Here is a 16,628-nt window from a genome sequence, read left to right as displayed (position 1 = left end):
ATACATCGTTGAATAGGTGAACACTATGACTAATTATGTGAACCAAAATGGGACAGAATGCTTTTTTCATTTCTGTGCGACTTTAACAAAGTGAACTGCATACGAAGCCAATGTGCACAGTGCATTGAGAGGACATGAAGAAGGAAGCAGCAGGTTGTAGGGGCTGGAGATGTGGATCATGTGTTGTCCCTGTGTTGAGGAGTCAGTGCATTGAGAGGACATGTGGGGTCTAGTCTGGGGGTCTAGGACGAGGTGAGTGCTTTGGTCCTCTGGGCAGCCAGGCGACGGCAGTGCAGGTAGACGGAGAGGGGGTGGATGAAGGCTGTCAGGGAGAGCAGGGTCAGGGCGATGTTCACCTGCACAGAGAGAGAGAGAGAGAGAGAGAGAGAGAGACACAGAGAGACAGAGAGAGAGAGACACAGAGAGAGACAGAGAGAGACAGAGAGAGAGACAGAGAGAGAGAGAGAGAGAGACAGAGAGAGAGACAGAGAGAGAGAGAGAGAGACAGAGAGAGAGACACAGAGAGACAGAGAGAGAAAGAAAGAGAGAGAGAGAGAGACAGAGAGAGAGAAAGAAAGAGAGAGAGAGAGAGAGAGACAGAGAGAGACCAAGGGCGTAGGTTTGGTTTCAACATTGGTAGGGACCATATAACAGTGTAGGCTGCATACACAATTTTTGCTGGGGACGAGAGGTTAAACCTCTTAAATATGCATATATTTATGAAATTGAATAATACTAATACAATCTTCTTAGTGTATCACATCCTGCCTGCTGCTGCTGCACTCTCTCGACTTTTGCTGCTGCATCCCTCCACTCTCTTTCTCTCTCAGTTGCTGCTGCGTACTTCCACTCTCTCTCTCGACTGCTGCCGTTTCATATATAAAAATGATTTGATATAAATGTAGATTTTCATGGGATTTTTAGACTGACATACAACTCATAAATTGATATATCTGTCCATTAGGGGAGTCACAAAATACCAGACATTTAGTAGGCAATACTAATTTAGAAACAACACAATCCTGGATACCCAATTTGATACCATAGTTAGAAAAAATAAATCCCATGTACTTCAACATACACTACTTTATTTAAAACACCCTCCGGCCAATATAGTGAGAGGAAAATTATGAGATTCCAGTTAGCAAGTATACGTTAGCTAATAACTGTACACAGGGACGGGCTTGTATAAAGAAAAACAGACCTGAGTCCTCATAAAAGTAACGTTAACGGCTCTCACGGGCTGGCTAACCTCTAGATAACGTTACCTTATGAGTATTCAGTTTCCCGTATAATTGTAACAAGAACCCGTCAGGCTAAAACAATGTATTTATTTTTTTAATCAAAACTTACGACTTTAATATCACTGATGTTTTTTAGCATAAGTTAATGGGAATTTAATATAGTGAAATTAGCATCACGTTTAGCACAGTTTGACAAAGCTATAGCTAGCTAATAGCCCATCGGCTAGTATGCCGACACTAACAGTCGTTAGTTGTCAGCGCGTGATGTCCCATTCAATTAAATCTCTGAAGGGCAGCTAATGTATGATAATGTAATGGCTGCTGCAATCCTAATGTTACAGGATGATAGAAGCCATCTTAACAGTTCGCTAGCTAGCCAGCTTATATCACTAGTTGATAATTTCCCACAATGGAAAGACAAGTGATGTTAGTTTAGGTAACGTTAGCTAGCACCAACCTAGCTGGTTTTCATGTGGCTAATGCCAAACTTTAGCTACTTAGTTTACCAGTAACTAGCTACATTACAGTCAGTCATTTAGCAGACGCCTTTAAACAAAGCGACTAACAATAATTGTATTTAATGTAGGAAAAGCCAATGTACTACTACTTGCCAGAACTCACAAGTGCATCTTCTTTCTAAAACAAGTGACTAGAGCATAATCTAGTTCTGAAGGCAAAGTGCAAGAATAGCAATCTAAAGTACAGTGCAATACAATAAAAACAATACAATAAGTGCTTAGGAGGGAGCTAACCTAGCTAACGCTAATGTTACTTACAGTTGCGGAGCAAAAGCTCCTGATATCCCTCATCCTCTTCGGAGGGGGAGGCGACATTGTGGTGGTTGTACCTAAACGGCTGTCAGAATCACAACTGTACAGTATGGCTTGCTGTCAGCGTCTGTCTGTAAGGCTGTTGGTCTTCAGATCCAGCGAAAATGCAACAATCTATCTCAGCCAAATGAGCCAATCAAACATGAGTTTAAAAAAAATACTGGGATGGCACATTCACGGTGGAGGAAAGGGGTAGATTAACGGTCTAATGTAACTCCGAACATAATGCAAACTAACTCACTCAAAATGGTACGGCTAATTCTGTCCTTCCAAACTATGGGAAGGCAATCTAAATGATCTAATATAAGTGCACTCCAAAGATAATGTGAACAAGGTTGCTTAAAAGTTGGTAGGGACAATTTGGGCCTCCCAAAATGTTGGTAGGGACATGTCCCGACCGTCCATACGCAAACCTACGCCCTTGAGAGAGACACAGAGAGAGAGAGAGAGAGACACAGAGAGAGAGACACAGAGAGACAGAGAGAGAAAGAAAGAGAGAGAGAGACACAGAGAGAGAGAGAGAGAGGAAATGAGGGGAGAGAATGAGGGTGGCGGGTCAAGTGAAAGATAAAAGGAGAGAGATGAGAGGGTGGGGGATTAGATGATGAGAACATGAGAGAAATACCTTAACAACTTTACATATGACATGTTTTTACTAACGCCGGGTTCAGACGCCACAGCCAGGAGGGGTTTACACAGTTTAGGAATTAAATGTTTTTAATTCCTAAATTAAATTATTTTGTAACCCCTTATCTGGAATGACAAAAGTTCTAAAACTGAAGATCTTTCTGAACCTGGTTTGAGGTAACTGGACTTGAGTAATGCTATCTCCTAGTCATGTCCAGCGGTGAGCTACAGTGCAGCAGGTGGATGTGATGATAGTGCTGAGTAATGCTATCTCCTAGTCATGTCCAGCGGTGAGCTACAGTGCAGCAGGTGGCTGAGATGAGAGCTTCAGCGCTCACATAGAGGGGCTCTCCTCCCAGCGCTCACATAGAGGGGCTCTCCTCCCAGCGCTCACATAGAGGGGCTCTCCTCCCAGCGCTCACATAGAGGGGCTCTCCTCCCAGCACGTCCTTGACCAGGGAGAAGCAGGCGTACTGCAGGAGAGACACCACCGCTGACAGGGCCATGATCACACCATACAGCTTCCCAAAGTGACAGGACGGGAATCTGTACACACACACACACACACACACACACACACACACACACAAAGCAAGAGGACAAGGTAAGGGTATGTATGTGTGTTGTCATGAATGCAATGACGTCGGGGGTCGGGATTCCCAACTTGGGAGTTGTCTTGAACGCACCATTAGTATCGGTGCATTTCTCTACACTGAGCTGAAATTGCACATTAAGACATATTAACAATATTTAGTTACAACACATAAAAATATTAAAAATATAAATACATATTTAGCAAATATTGACACTTGAAAAATTTGCCCCATTCATTGTCAATGGGGGAAATTGAAACAGCCACTGTTTGGACTGATACATATATACAGCACTTGACCTAATGAATACAGCAATACCAAATGTGTGCAACGACACACACATTGCACACATTGTGTATATATACACAATACGACATCGCTCATCTATCACACCACACTCTGCACACACACTGTACAGTACATACACTCACCACACTCTATTCTGTATATATTGCATAATTTTCATTATGCCTTTCTTTTTACAATTTATAGCACCGTTTCTAGTTGTACTCTATGGTGCGTTCGTTTGTGGTCGCAAGTGGCAAAATACCTACCTCCGACCTGTGTGCATTCGAGCTATATACCATTATATCACAGTTACCTAGTTATATCTATATACCATTATATCACAGTTACCTAGTTATATCTATATACCATTATATCACAGTTACCTAGTTATATCTATATACCATTATATCACAGTTACCTAGTTATATCTATATACCATTATATCACAGTTACCTAGTTATATCTATATACCATTATATCACAGTTATCTAGTTATATCTATATACCATTATATCACAGTTACCTAGTTATATCTAGTGCATTCGAGCAACTGGGGGCTGAGAAACATCCGAATTTGCGACTAGGAAGTGCGAGTTCATGCAGTGTTTTATTTAATAATTCCTAGTAGCAAGTCGCAATTTTCCACCTCCCAGTTATAAATGAACGCACCATAAATCCACCCATCTACTGGGATGAAGGTCAACCTCATATTTTTGATCAATATGATCCCAATTCTATTTTAGCGTTTTGAACTACGCATTTTGAATATTTCATCCAGATGAAAGCTAGGATTCGATTACCTGATCTGATCGGATTCCCAATCCTGTTATTTGCTTTTGAACCACCCATTTGTTTGATTTAATCCAATCCGATACGCAAAATCTGATCAGATCACTTTTGAACTCCTGTCCCCGGAACATTGCTTTAATAACCAAGGAGGGATACAATACATCTGGACCACTGGCTTCCAAGGACTCAGTCTTAAGAGACACTGTTTCATCTGTCCAATGCTGCATGAATCTCATATCTCTGATAGGCTTGGTGAGTGGAAAGCATGTATACAGTATGTAGTGTTGAATATTGTTGATTTTCAGAGAAATGCCTTTTAATATGATCCTGTTAGCTATTTCCTTATTATGATGATTGACCTCTGAGTATGGCTGTCGGCTTGAGTTTTCGGTAAGAAGTGTCCCTCTTCCATAGACTTATGAGATAAAGACATTCCATGGCTGGTAAACTCTGGGCCAAACACCATTGTTGTGGTTAGAGATAAAGGCCTGGGCGCCGAGGCAGCGTAGGTTAACCTGACCAAACAAGGCCACAGAAGAGACCAGAGAGACGGTCTTATCGGAGAAGAGACGAGGGAGGGGGAACACTCAAACCACATAAGAACGTTGCAACGAGACCAATGCTTTGATTTGGGTTCAGACAGCATACAGAGAGGTCAACTGTACATTAGGCATGCCATCGTCTTTTGTATGTAAAACCTTCTGGAATAAACCGCTTTTGCTGAGGCTCAAATCCCGTGTTGGAGAGATTCACAATGGACTGTGTGGTATTGTGTGAGATTGGGGACGTCTTTTATTGGAAACAAAAAACACAATGCAGAGCTGAAATAAGGACAATAATAAAAGACAACGAGATTCATCAATTGGTGCCGTGACCCGGATCGGACATCGAACCCTGAGAAAGTCCAAGACTGGTCGTCAGCTAAAGCAGACAGCTGCAGCCACGGGAGACGCCTGGCAGTCATGCTGTGACCTGAACGACCCCGGACAGACAATCAGACCCAACTGGGTGAGTGGGTTCGATATCCCGATCATAAAGAACAAATCAGTAAATCTCAACTATACCACACATAGTCTCTCAACACGTAAAACAAAACCAGTGCTGGATGTAAATATATGTCTATATGTAGCTACATGTCTTATGTTTGTAATGCCAAGGTATCTGCCAAGGTGCGTGCATTGTTTTGTTATGTGAAGTAGACCACTTCTCTATATGTAACCTTTAAGGACAGCCTGTGGTAGACAGGGAATTGCCTTAAAGTAGACCAGCAGGATATTGGACATCCTGGGGTGCCTATCGCATGAAATACTGTGTACAGGTGTATGAGGCCCTTAAGATTTTCTTAAGGAAGACCAGCAGGGTTATCACCCTGGGGTTGCCCGCCCACGCGAGAGATCGGTGGAGGGTATTTCACTTCTAAGGATTGAGAAGGCCCCCGTGAAAGACCGGGGTTTTGGATGGGTTTGTGATGTATGTGTATTGTCGCACATGGATTCTAGATGTACATGTATATATGCACAGTCTAGGGAAGCAGTTTGGTTAGGTCACTGTGATAAAATCATACTGTGTGAACCAAGACCTTATCTGCTCCAGCGGAGTGCTGGAGCCGTTCTTTCTCGCTCCCGACTCAGCCCTCCCTTACACAGCCACAGAGCCAAACTACAGTCAGCCAGTCGCTTGACTATCAGCGAGAGCAGAGTAGGCTTAGGGAGGGGAGTCGGAGGAGGACATAGAACACCGTCAATGGCGGTCGGAGGTCTGTCTCATCTTACCAAAGTGAGCTCGTCCCACTGCAGGGGGCGGGGCTGACAATGCCGTCAGATGAGGACAGAAATGACGAGAGGTTAAAGGAGGAGCCCAAGTTTTCCGCCCCCTCCTCACAAGCTCAGGAGAGAGAGGAGGTATCGTACTGTAGATGTAACACTCCCACCAGCTGTTTCGAACTGGCGCCCCCTACTGTGTTACTGTCAGTGCAGATGACAATCTAGAATGCTGGTCGGCTAGTGTAAAATATCCATGCGATGTAGTTGATGTGAACATGGCTCAGGCCAGTCACCCGGTGGTCGGTAACACTAACTAAAGCAATCACCACCAAGATCAAGAGAGTAGAGGAGAAAGCCAGAGCTCCACAGATCCCATTCAGAGCTAGGTGTTGTGCGGTACGACCCGGGGGGACCAAAGAAGCGGCACAGAGCGGTTGATCCGTTAGCCCGTGGGTTTGTTTATTTCCAGGATGTTGGGAAGGGGATATGCGGGAGAAAGTGTGGTGCGCCGAATGGTCTCGGAGTATGGGATGTGTGAATACCTATGTGTAGTGCGTAGTGAAGACTATGTGTGTGGTCTACCGTGGGTGCGGGGTGATATAGGCGGGCAGGGTGTTGTATGTATGTGCGTGCGCCTGGCTACAGTACAGTCCGAGAGTCCAAAGGGATGTCCAAGGGAGGAGGCGAGCGTGGTACCGGGAGATCCGTCCGAGGGTGTCCAGGGGTTCGGGGGTGGTTCGAGGGGTTCTGTGGGTCCGGGGAGACGGGGAAGGGATCCGCGGGAGGCCGAGAGGAACTGGGGCCGGAGAGACGCGAGGGAGGGTCCGTGGGAATCTTGGAAGGAAAAACACAAAACGGGGTAAGGCAGGGTCCGGGAAGGAAAAGGCAAGTTGACTAGGAATCACAGGGAGCGAGATTTGTACCGTGTACATAAGGCTACGATCTGGCGATGAACTGCCGGTCCCGCTGGTTCTTGTAGCAGCGGAGGCAATCAGCGACAGGTGCGCTGATTGCCTGATGGAGACCGGCTGCGTCGTCGCCTAGCCAACGCTCTCATTGAGCGCGCAGAGGTGGTGGGCTGGTCAGACGGCGTCGGAGAGGCAGACCGTGACGCGCTCCGCGCACGCCCCACAACAGTACCCCCCTCCCGACGCGAGACTCCCAGCGAGCGCCCAAGGGCGTCAGGGTGGGCCCGACAGAAGTCGGCCAACAGGGCAGGGTCAGCCAGATAGGAAGGGGGCACCCAGCTCTGGTCTTCGGGGCCGAAACCCACCCAGTCCACCAAGTACTGGAACCCCCGGCCCCGACGCCGGACGGCGAGCAGCCGCTTGACGGGCCACACCTGGTCGCCGTCCTCGAGGACACGGGGAGGAGGGGGAGCTGGGACAGGGGGCGACAGGGCACTGACAGACACCGGTTTAAGTAGAGACACATGGAACACCGGGTGCACCTTCAGGGATGGAGGGAGGGAGAGACGTACCGCGGTGGGGTTGATGACCCGGTCGATGGTATAGGGCCCCACGTAGCGGGGAGCGAGCTTCCGGGAGGGGACCTGGAGAGGGAGATCCCTGGCCAGAAGCCAGACGCGCTGGCCGCGGCGGTACATGGGAGCCGGAACCCGCCGTCGATTGGCGCAACGCCGGGACCGCTCCGTGGCTCTCAGCAGCGCAGCACGGGCGACCCTCCATATGCGCCGACACCGCCGGAGATGGGCCCGAGTGGACGGAACCGCCACCTCGGACTCCTGCTGGGGGAACATAGGTGGTTGGTAACCCAGGGAACACTCAAAAGGCGACATACCCAGTGCTGAGCTGGTCATGGAGTTGTAGGCGTACTCCACCCAGGCCAGGTACTTGCTCCAGGAGGCGGGGCTGCGGGAGGTGGCACAGCGCAGCATCGCCTCCAGGCTTTGGTTGGTCCGCTCCGCCTGCCCGTTGGTCTGGGGGTGGTACCCGGAGGAGAGGCTAACCGTGGCCCCAATCCCCTTGCAGAAGGCCTGCCACACCCGAGAGGTGAACTGGGGACCACGGTCAGAGACGATGTCCTGGGGTATGCCGTGGAGCCGGACGATGTGGGAGACGAGGAGGTCGGCGGTCTCTGCAGAGGAGGGGAGTTTGGGCAGAGCCACAAAGTGAGCGGTTTTGGAAAACCGGTCGACGATGGTGAGGATCACGGTGTTGCCCTGGGACCTGGGGAAACCTGTGACAAAGTCGAGCCCGATGTGGGACCAAGGCCGACTGGGAACCGGTAGGGGACGTAGGAGGCCCGCCGGAGGTCGATGGGACGCCTTGTTCCGGGCACAGGTGATGCAGGCTGCAACGAACTCCCTGGTGTCAGCCGCTATGGAGGGCCACCAATAGCGCCGCTGGAGGAAGGTCAGCGTGCGGTGGGCGCCGGGGTGGCAGGCAAAACGGCTGGAATGGCCCCACTCGAGGACCCGAGAACGCACCAGGGTCGGGACATAGAGGCGGTTGCGGGGTCCGTTGCCTGGGCCTGGCTGGGCGCGAAGAGCCGCCCTGACCACAGAGTCGATGGCCCAGGTGACGACACCCACCACTCGGGCTGGGGGCAGGATGGGGTCAGGGGTGTCGTGGTCGTCTGCCTCCTCCGCGAACTGCCGGGAGAGGGCGTCCGCCTTGGTGTTTCGGGAGCCTGGGCGGTAGGAGAGGGTAAAATCAAAACGGCTGAAAAATTGGGCCCAGCGCGCCTGCCGGTCGTTTAGCCGCTTGGCGGTCTTGATGTAGGTGAGGTTGCGATGGTCTGTCCACACCAAGAACGGCAGCTCAGCCCCCTCGAGCCAGTGCCGCCACTCAACCAGGGCCTCGTGGACTGCCAGCAGCTCCCTGTTCCCCACGTCGTAGTTGCGTTCTGCGGGGGTGAGACGCCGGGAGAAAAACGCGCAGGGGTGGAGCGGTTTGCCCTCTTCAGACCGCTGGGAGAGGACGGCTCCGACGCCCGTGTCTGACGCGTCCACCTCCACGACGAACGGCCGGGCTGGGTCTGGATGGGCGAGCACCGGAGCCTTCGTGAACAACCCCTTCAGGGTCTCAAACGCAGCGTCCGCCTCCGGGGTCCAGGAAAAAACCCGAAGAGTGGATGTGAGCTCGTGGAGAGGGGCTGCCACCTTACTGAAGCCACGGATGAAACGGCGATAGAACCCTGCAAACCCCAGGAACTGACGCAATTCAGTCCGGTTGGTGGGTTGGGCCCACTCCACCACCGCCTTCACTTTTCGGGGGTCGGTCCGGACGTGCCCCCCCTCCACTATGTACCCCAGGAACTCCACTGAGGCCGCGTGAAACGTGCATTTCTCCGCTTTAACATACAGGCGGTTCTCCAAGAGCCGCTGGAGGACCAGGCGGACATGCTGCTCGTGCTCCTGCTGGGAACGGGAAAAAATAAGAATGTCGTCCAGGTAAACAACAACAAAAATATTTAACATGTCCCGCAAAACGTCATTTACGAGGGCTTGGAAAACGGCAGGGGCATTTGTGAGCCCGAACGGCATTACCAGATATTCAAAGTGCCCAAGGTGTGTGTTAAACGCCGTCTTCCACTCGTCGCCCTCCCTGACACGGACGAGATGGTAAGCGTTGCGCAGGTCTAATTTCGTGAAAATGACAGAGGTAGTGAGAGGCTCAAACGAGGAACTAAGGAGAGGGAGGGGATATTTGTTCTTGATGGTGATGTCGTTGAGCTGACGGTAATCGATGCAGGGCCTGAGCGAGCCGTCCTTCTTGCCAACAAAAAAAAAACCCGCTGCCACCGGGGATGAAGAGGGACGGATGATACCAGAGGCAAGGGACTCGGATATATACTCCCGCATCGCCTTTTTCTCGGGGAGGGAGAGGTTATACAACCGGCTAGAGGGACGCGGCGCATCCGGGATGAGGTCGACCGCGCAGTCGTAGGGTCTATGGGGAGGTAGAGAGAGAGCGCGTTCCTTGCTGAACACGGGGGCTAGGTCGTGGTAAATAGTAGGAACGCCAGACAGATCCGGAGGTAAGGGGTCAGGCTTGAGCGTCCTAGGGGAGCCAGGGGCAGAACGGAGACAGTTGGCGTGGCATGCGACGCTCCATCCGAGGATCTGCCCTGTGGACCATGAGACGTGGGGATCGTGTCTCTGGAGCCAGGGTCTCCCTAACACGAGCGGGGCCGTGGGCGAACAGATAACAAAAAAACGCATGGTTTCTACATGGTTGCCGGAGATGGAGAAGGAAAGGGACTTAGTGCTGTGTGTGACTTTCCCTAGAGTGTGCCCATCCAGGGCGTAGGCAACCAGAGGGGTTTCCAGGAGAACAAGGGGGATACCAGCCTGCCGGACAAGCGTGCTGTCAATGAAACTGTCGTCTGCCCCAGAGTCCAGAAAAGCGCTAACGGTCAATGACTGGCTGTCCCAGGAGATCGAGGCAGGGAATAACATATTAGGTGAGCTCTTGTTCTGGGGCAGCGTCAGGTGGCTTACTAGTAACCCCTCAGCTAGTAAGCCCTGTCTTTTGGGCGGGTAGGACAGGCACGGATGAAGTGACCGGGCTCCCCACAGTATAGACAAAGCCCTCCGCGCATGCGCTGTTCGCGCACCGCTTCCGAGAGCCGTGACCGGGCTACCTGCATCGGTTCCTCCTCGGACTCGGCTGGACGGAGAGCCGGTGCACGCTCGTTGGGTGTCGTGAACCGTGGTTCGGGGTGGAATCGGGGAGCCGGGGGAGAGGATCTAGGGGCCGCTGGAGGAAGACGGTGACAGCGCTCGGCGCGTCTCTCACGGAGACGTTGGTCCATCATGAGAGCCAGGTCCACCAGCTGGTTGTAGGTCTCGGGTCTGTCCCTCATAAGACCGTCCTTGACAGCCTCGCTAAGGCCCCGTCGGTAGGCACTGAGGAGGGCCTTGTCTCCCCACCCACTGTCGGCCGCAAGGATGCGGAATTCGACGGTATACTCCGCGACAGAACGAGAGCCCTGCTGGATTACATGGAGGCGTGTAGCGGCGTCACATCCGTCTACGGGGTGGTCAAACACCAGAGTGAACTCCCTACGGAAAACCGCATAATCTGAGGTGAGTAACCCGTTCTGATCTAGCGCGGCTGTAGCCCATCTAAGGGCCCTACCTGTGAGGAGTGACATGATGTATGCCACCTTAGCCCCGTCAGAGGCGTACCGGCTAGGTTGGTAGCGAAATGCTAATTCGCATTGACTGAGGAACCCACGGCAGAGATCGAAGTCGCCCTCGTAGGGCCTAGGGGTGGCTAGGTTCGGCTCTCTCTCCGGAGCGACGGGCGCAGGAGCCTGGTACGGGGGAGACGCTGCCATGGGTTGAGCGGCGGGGGGCGGAGGTTGGGACTGCGCCCGAGCGGTGCTGTCCAGCTGATCCAGACGAGCCACAATCAGAGCAAAGGCGTCGGTGAGCTGGGTCTCCAGGCTGGCTAGCCGTCCCTCGTGCCGCTGGACAGCCCCAGAGAGAACGGTGAGGGCCGAGACGTTGGGTACCGGTGGAGCCGGGGCGTCAGCCGCCCCTGTGCCGCTGGGGTCCGTCATGGCCAGATCGTAATGTTGTGCGGTACGACCCGGGGGGACCAAAGAAGCGGCACAGAGCGGTTGATCCGTTAGCCCGTGGGTTTGTTTATTTCCAGGATGTTGGGAAGGGGATATGCGGGAGAAAGTGTGGTGCGCCGAATGGTCTCGGAGTATGGGATGTGTGAATACCTATGTGTAGTGCGTAGTGAAGACTATGTGTGTGGTCTACCGTGGGTGCGGGGTGATATAGGCGGGCAGGGTGTTGTATGTATGTGCGTGCGCCTGGCTACAGTACAGTCCGAGAGTCCAAAGGGATGTCCAAGGGAGGAGGCGAGCGTGGTACCGGGAGATCCGTCCGAGGGTGTCCAGGGGTTCGGGGGTGGTTCGAGGGGTTCTGTGGGTCCGGGGAGACGGGGAAGGGATCCGCGGGAGGCCGAGAGGAACTGGGGCCGGAGAGACGCGAGGGAGGGTCCGTGGGAATCTTGGAAGGAAAAACACAAAACGGGGTAAGGCAGGGTCCGGGAAGGAAAAGGCAAGTTGACTAGGAATCACAGGGAGCGAGATTTGTACCGTGTACATAAGGCTACGATCTGGCGATGAACTGCCGGTCCCGCTGGTTCTTGTAGCAGCGGAGGCAATCAGCGACAGGTGCGCTGATTGCCTGATGGAGACCGGCTGCGTCGTCGCCTAGCCAACGCTCTCATTGAGCGCGCAGAGGTGGTGGGCTGGTCAGACGGCGTCGGAGAGGCAGACCGTGACGCGCTCCGCGCACGCCCCACAACACTAGGGATGACAAGAACGCTGTCATCTTTGTGGGAGCAGAAGCTCAGAGAACAGCTTTCACCCTCACACGGCTCCCCCATTATTCAGAAGCTGATGCCGCTCCGCGTCCGAGGCCGTTCTGTTACAAAAGCCAGGAGGCCTGGGTGTAACAACCACCTTGAATGGAAGCCAAAACATGTAGAGTTTCTCCTCGATGCGAGGGGGGGGGGGTGGCCACCGTCACTCCTCATCGCTGTCTGGAGGGAACCGACACCATGGTGAGAGAGCAAGGCATGCATGCATTGGTGATGGGGGGGGGAGCCTATTTTTGGGTGAGAAAAACCAGGCCATTCCTGCGGGAATTGGGATCTGTGTCTCTCACGACCTCTGTGTGTGTGGGACCGGTAGGATAACCCCTACTGGGCCTTGAGGTGTTAACAAATAGATTCATCCCCTCAGTTCCCACAAGGGAAAGTTAAATGGAGTCGGAGTTGGTTAAACAAACCTGACTTGGCAGAGTTGCCAATCTGGGCAAAAGACAGAAGTGATAGAAGGTTTCTGAAGAAACTTACAGGGCCTCCAAAAGCCCAGTGTGGCCTGTGTTGAAACCTTCAGGTGAATGGCGCCTCTGTGTGAACTACAGAGTGGCCAATGAGTATGGGGATAAGATAGAGCCCCTGGTGGAGACCGGTCCACCATTTTCAGTGCCTTGAAACCTGAACACCAATGGGTTTCAGTCATCAACATGACACAAGGCTTAGCGTCCCTCTTGCAGAAGAGGTGCAACCAGGGACAGCTTTTAATATTGATGAAGATCAATATCAGTTCACTTGAACGCCAATTGGGTTTACACAGCTTCCCAGACACCTAGCATCAGGTGTTGCGTAATCACCTACGCGAAATGTCTCCCATCACTTTCCACTTAAAGGGCAAGACTGCAAACATCCATGTAGTCAGTCGGTAGGCACATGGCATGACTTTGGAGAACTTTGGAAAACAGAGAGGTTTCCTGTCAGCATTTAGGGACGCCCATTAAGAATGGAGAGTTGGTTAGGGAGCTCATGGAGGCCATCAGGTGACAGTGATTAAGGTCAAAGGACACTCTCATGGAGTTTGAGTCGAGGTAACACTCTGGTTGACCAAGCAGCAGAACAGGCAGCTCGTGACAGAGAAACCATACAAGCGCATTTGTCCTCAGCCCAACCTGCACCCCCGTATCAGATTGATACTGTCACTGACCACAAGGTGATACAGGTAGAGACTGAGAGGGGGGAGGTGTGTACATGGATGGAGAATGGGGCAGAAATGGACTCAGACGAGTGTGGCGACAAGGTCAGAAATTGGTTGCACCACAACGGCTGCTCCCTTATCTGGCAACACAGATTCACTTCACTGTTCTTATCATCCTCAGAGTAGTGGACTCAGACTGAAAGAATGAACCGTGTCATCAAGGGGAGACTCACAAAGTCATCAGGAGGGCGTGATTTGGCCCGACGCTTTGAGTCTCGTGCTTTGCTCCATTCGAGCAACACACAATCAGGAGATGGGCCTTAGCCCTTTCGAGGTCATCTGTGGCAGGCAGATGTTCATCTCACTAGTGAGGTGTTGAGTGGTTACTGTGAGTAATTGAGCATGGCTGTGGCCAGGGCCCACAAACAGGTGCTGGCAGCATGGAGCGAGATCTCCGAGGGGAGACAGGCTCTAATCCCAGGCCGGTACGTAATGATAAAGGAGTTTTCAAAGAAGAGAAATTAGATGCAAAGTGGGAGGAGCCTTATCAGATCTGGCTCATCACCCACACAGCAGTTAAGGTAGTAGGGAAACCCAACTGGAGCCAAGCTAGTCAATGCAAGGTGGTAGCGGCCACCAGACACAGATTAGACTGAGTACACCTCAAAGTAAACACACCCTCGTTGAATTGGATAAATTGAAGAGCCAACCACTCCAGACTTAAAAACATCGGGTAGAATAGCGTCCAGGCTTAGCACCCCAAAACTAGGGACAGTTGTGGCAGCTGTTGTTCGAGCAGAGTCCTTGAGCTAAAGAACCATCCGTCTAGCGGTGGGGGTCGACTCGGGATGAAGACGACAATTTAGAGAATTACGACGTAATGCTCTATACCTGTGCCCACTGCTCGGATGACTGTAGCGCTGCTAAAGGGACAGGAGAATGGGTGTTAAGACAGCAGGCAGGCTTAAAACTGACCTTCCCGGAAGGTCACAGTCTGGAGTAGGGGGGGGGGGGCTCTTCTAGAAATAGGATAATGAAACAATAAGGATTTTGTGAAACCATAACCTCTAGGTCTGGTCTGAGTGAGAGAGAGAGTGAGAGATATGCTATCACAATCAGAGTCGTGGAATGCATGATACTGTCGCAGTTTTCTTGTGTTTTTCTGTGCTAACAGGTGGAGTTGGAGAGAAGGACTTCCGGGTTGACTTGGGACACGGGTGATCAACGTGTGCTGGAGTTCAGCAGGGAGGACTACACTACTCCGGGTGGAGACGTCAACAGACCAAGACGGGACATTTGAACTTTCACACCACACAATAACCACATCTTCCATTCACAGCTTGCTGGTCAGGGACAGGACGTGGAGGGTGTAGGTTATTGTCATACTGTGAATAAAAACTCCAGGTTGCACTTGAGATATACTCATTAAAACGGAGACAGGGGTATTGGGACGTGTATTTTGTTAAAAAGGTCATTTATTTCTGGGTCGGGGACACTCGGATCTGGAGTAATTTTCCTTTCACAGCAGAGATACACACAGCAATTAAAGATCATCTCTCGGGGAGAAGACACTTCGATTTCGAACTAACAGACTAGGTTTCAAGTTGCTATCATGAAGGGTTTGTGTCTTATCATCCTGTGGTTTTCCATGGTTAGACCAACACCGTCAGCAGTGGAAAACCTTGCTTTGAAATTGGGCTTATGAGGTAGCTACGTCAGTGAAGAATGTGTCACCATGTTTTGTGTGTATGCAGATCCCAGACTCCCAAGCGAGCGGAGTGCCTCAAATGGCACACCCCTTTAACTCTACTTTAATGCTACGATACATCAACTGTTCCAGGGAAGTAGCAGACGCTGAATTAGAAAGAGGGATTGTTCAGATTGATGGTTAGATTCCACTCTGGAGGGACCTACAGAGAACGTGGGGTTAGGACCGCAAAAGTGGGCTCAGATCAGTTCACCAGTTTCTCTTCCGCAGAAAACCCAGGGTTGTTTTGTCTACAGAGAGAGAGAGGAGCAGGGAATGTGGGGCACAGCCAGTGTCTGCATACTAGGCTTTGTACTGCTCCGAAATGTGGTAGATGGAACTTGCACCCTAGGGGGGTGTACTGGGTTTGGGGGAAACGGCCTAGACGGTCCTACCAAGGAACTGGACAGGTTCCTGTTTGTTTGGGGTTACCTTGCCAGGGGTGGTTACCCATCAGGATTGCAGGACTCAGCGGTAGGAGGTTAAAGGGATAGTGGGAGAAAGACCGATTCAACATTCTGAAATCCACCGTACTAGGAGAGAGACTAGGGCGGGGGTTGTGGACGGCATACTCACTCACATGGGGTCTAGAAAGATAGTTTGCTTTTCTTTTTCGCGCATAGCATGGGGGTCGAATTATTAGTGACGGACATTGAGAAACTTGCAGTGGCATTTGGGACGTTGTCCAACAGAACAACTGATGCTTAGGGTTTGATTAATGAGGAGATGTCTAGCATGCGGAAGGCAGTGTAAGAAATTAAGGCGGACATGCTGTTTCACCATTGCGGATAATCAACTCCTGTTGCAGAATCAGATTGAACAGATCAGAGCCATGACTAATTCGCTACACATAGGCGAGGTGTCTCATTTCACAGATCTGTTTGGTTGGTTGCAGGGCAATCCGCTCATATCTTTCTTACTGCAGCTAGCGACACGCGTTTACAGATCTTGCTGTATCCTTAGCAGGGCATGTTTTCCGGAGGGAGGTCACATTCGTACGTCAGTAGACTGGAGATGAGATCCAGTGCCCGCAGGTTTTCTGTAGGAATGGTCTAAGGGACACGTGAAGCTATTCTATATAGGGTGTACCTGTATGGATGTTAGGTTCATACATGAAGTAACCTAATAGATAGTTATTTTGTTAGTTATTTTGTTTTCCTTTGAAATTGTAATCTTGCTGGGGGAAGCAATGATTGGGATATTATGTAACTGTTCATCTGTTTATCTTAAGCACGCTTTTCTGT

General features: G+C 51.2%; 1 protein-coding gene across 1 annotated transcript in view; it reads right to left on the bottom strand.

Moving 5' to 3' along the window:
- Positions 1-202: 202 nt before the first annotated feature.
- The window catches only part of LOC311325901 (equilibrative nucleobase transporter 1-like), a gene marked incomplete at its 5' end in the record, with an annotated part of 23,130 nt that continues 6,704 nt past the window's right edge, over positions 203-16,628 (bottom strand). Inside the window, 2 exons of the mRNA XM_084458719.1 lie at positions 203-356; positions 3,124-3,247. Coding sequence (XP_084314845.1) covers positions 243-356; positions 3,124-3,247 — 238 coding nt within the window. The 3' untranslated portion in view covers positions 203-242. The remainder of the gene's footprint in view (positions 357-3,123; positions 3,248-16,628) is intronic.

Source organism: Borostomias antarcticus, assembly GCF_949987555.1.
Source record: "Borostomias antarcticus genome assembly, chromosome: 25".
Taxonomy (NCBI): Eukaryota; Metazoa; Chordata; class Actinopteri; order Stomiiformes; family Stomiidae; genus Borostomias; species Borostomias antarcticus.
This window is presented reverse-complemented; position numbering and strand designations above follow the sequence as displayed.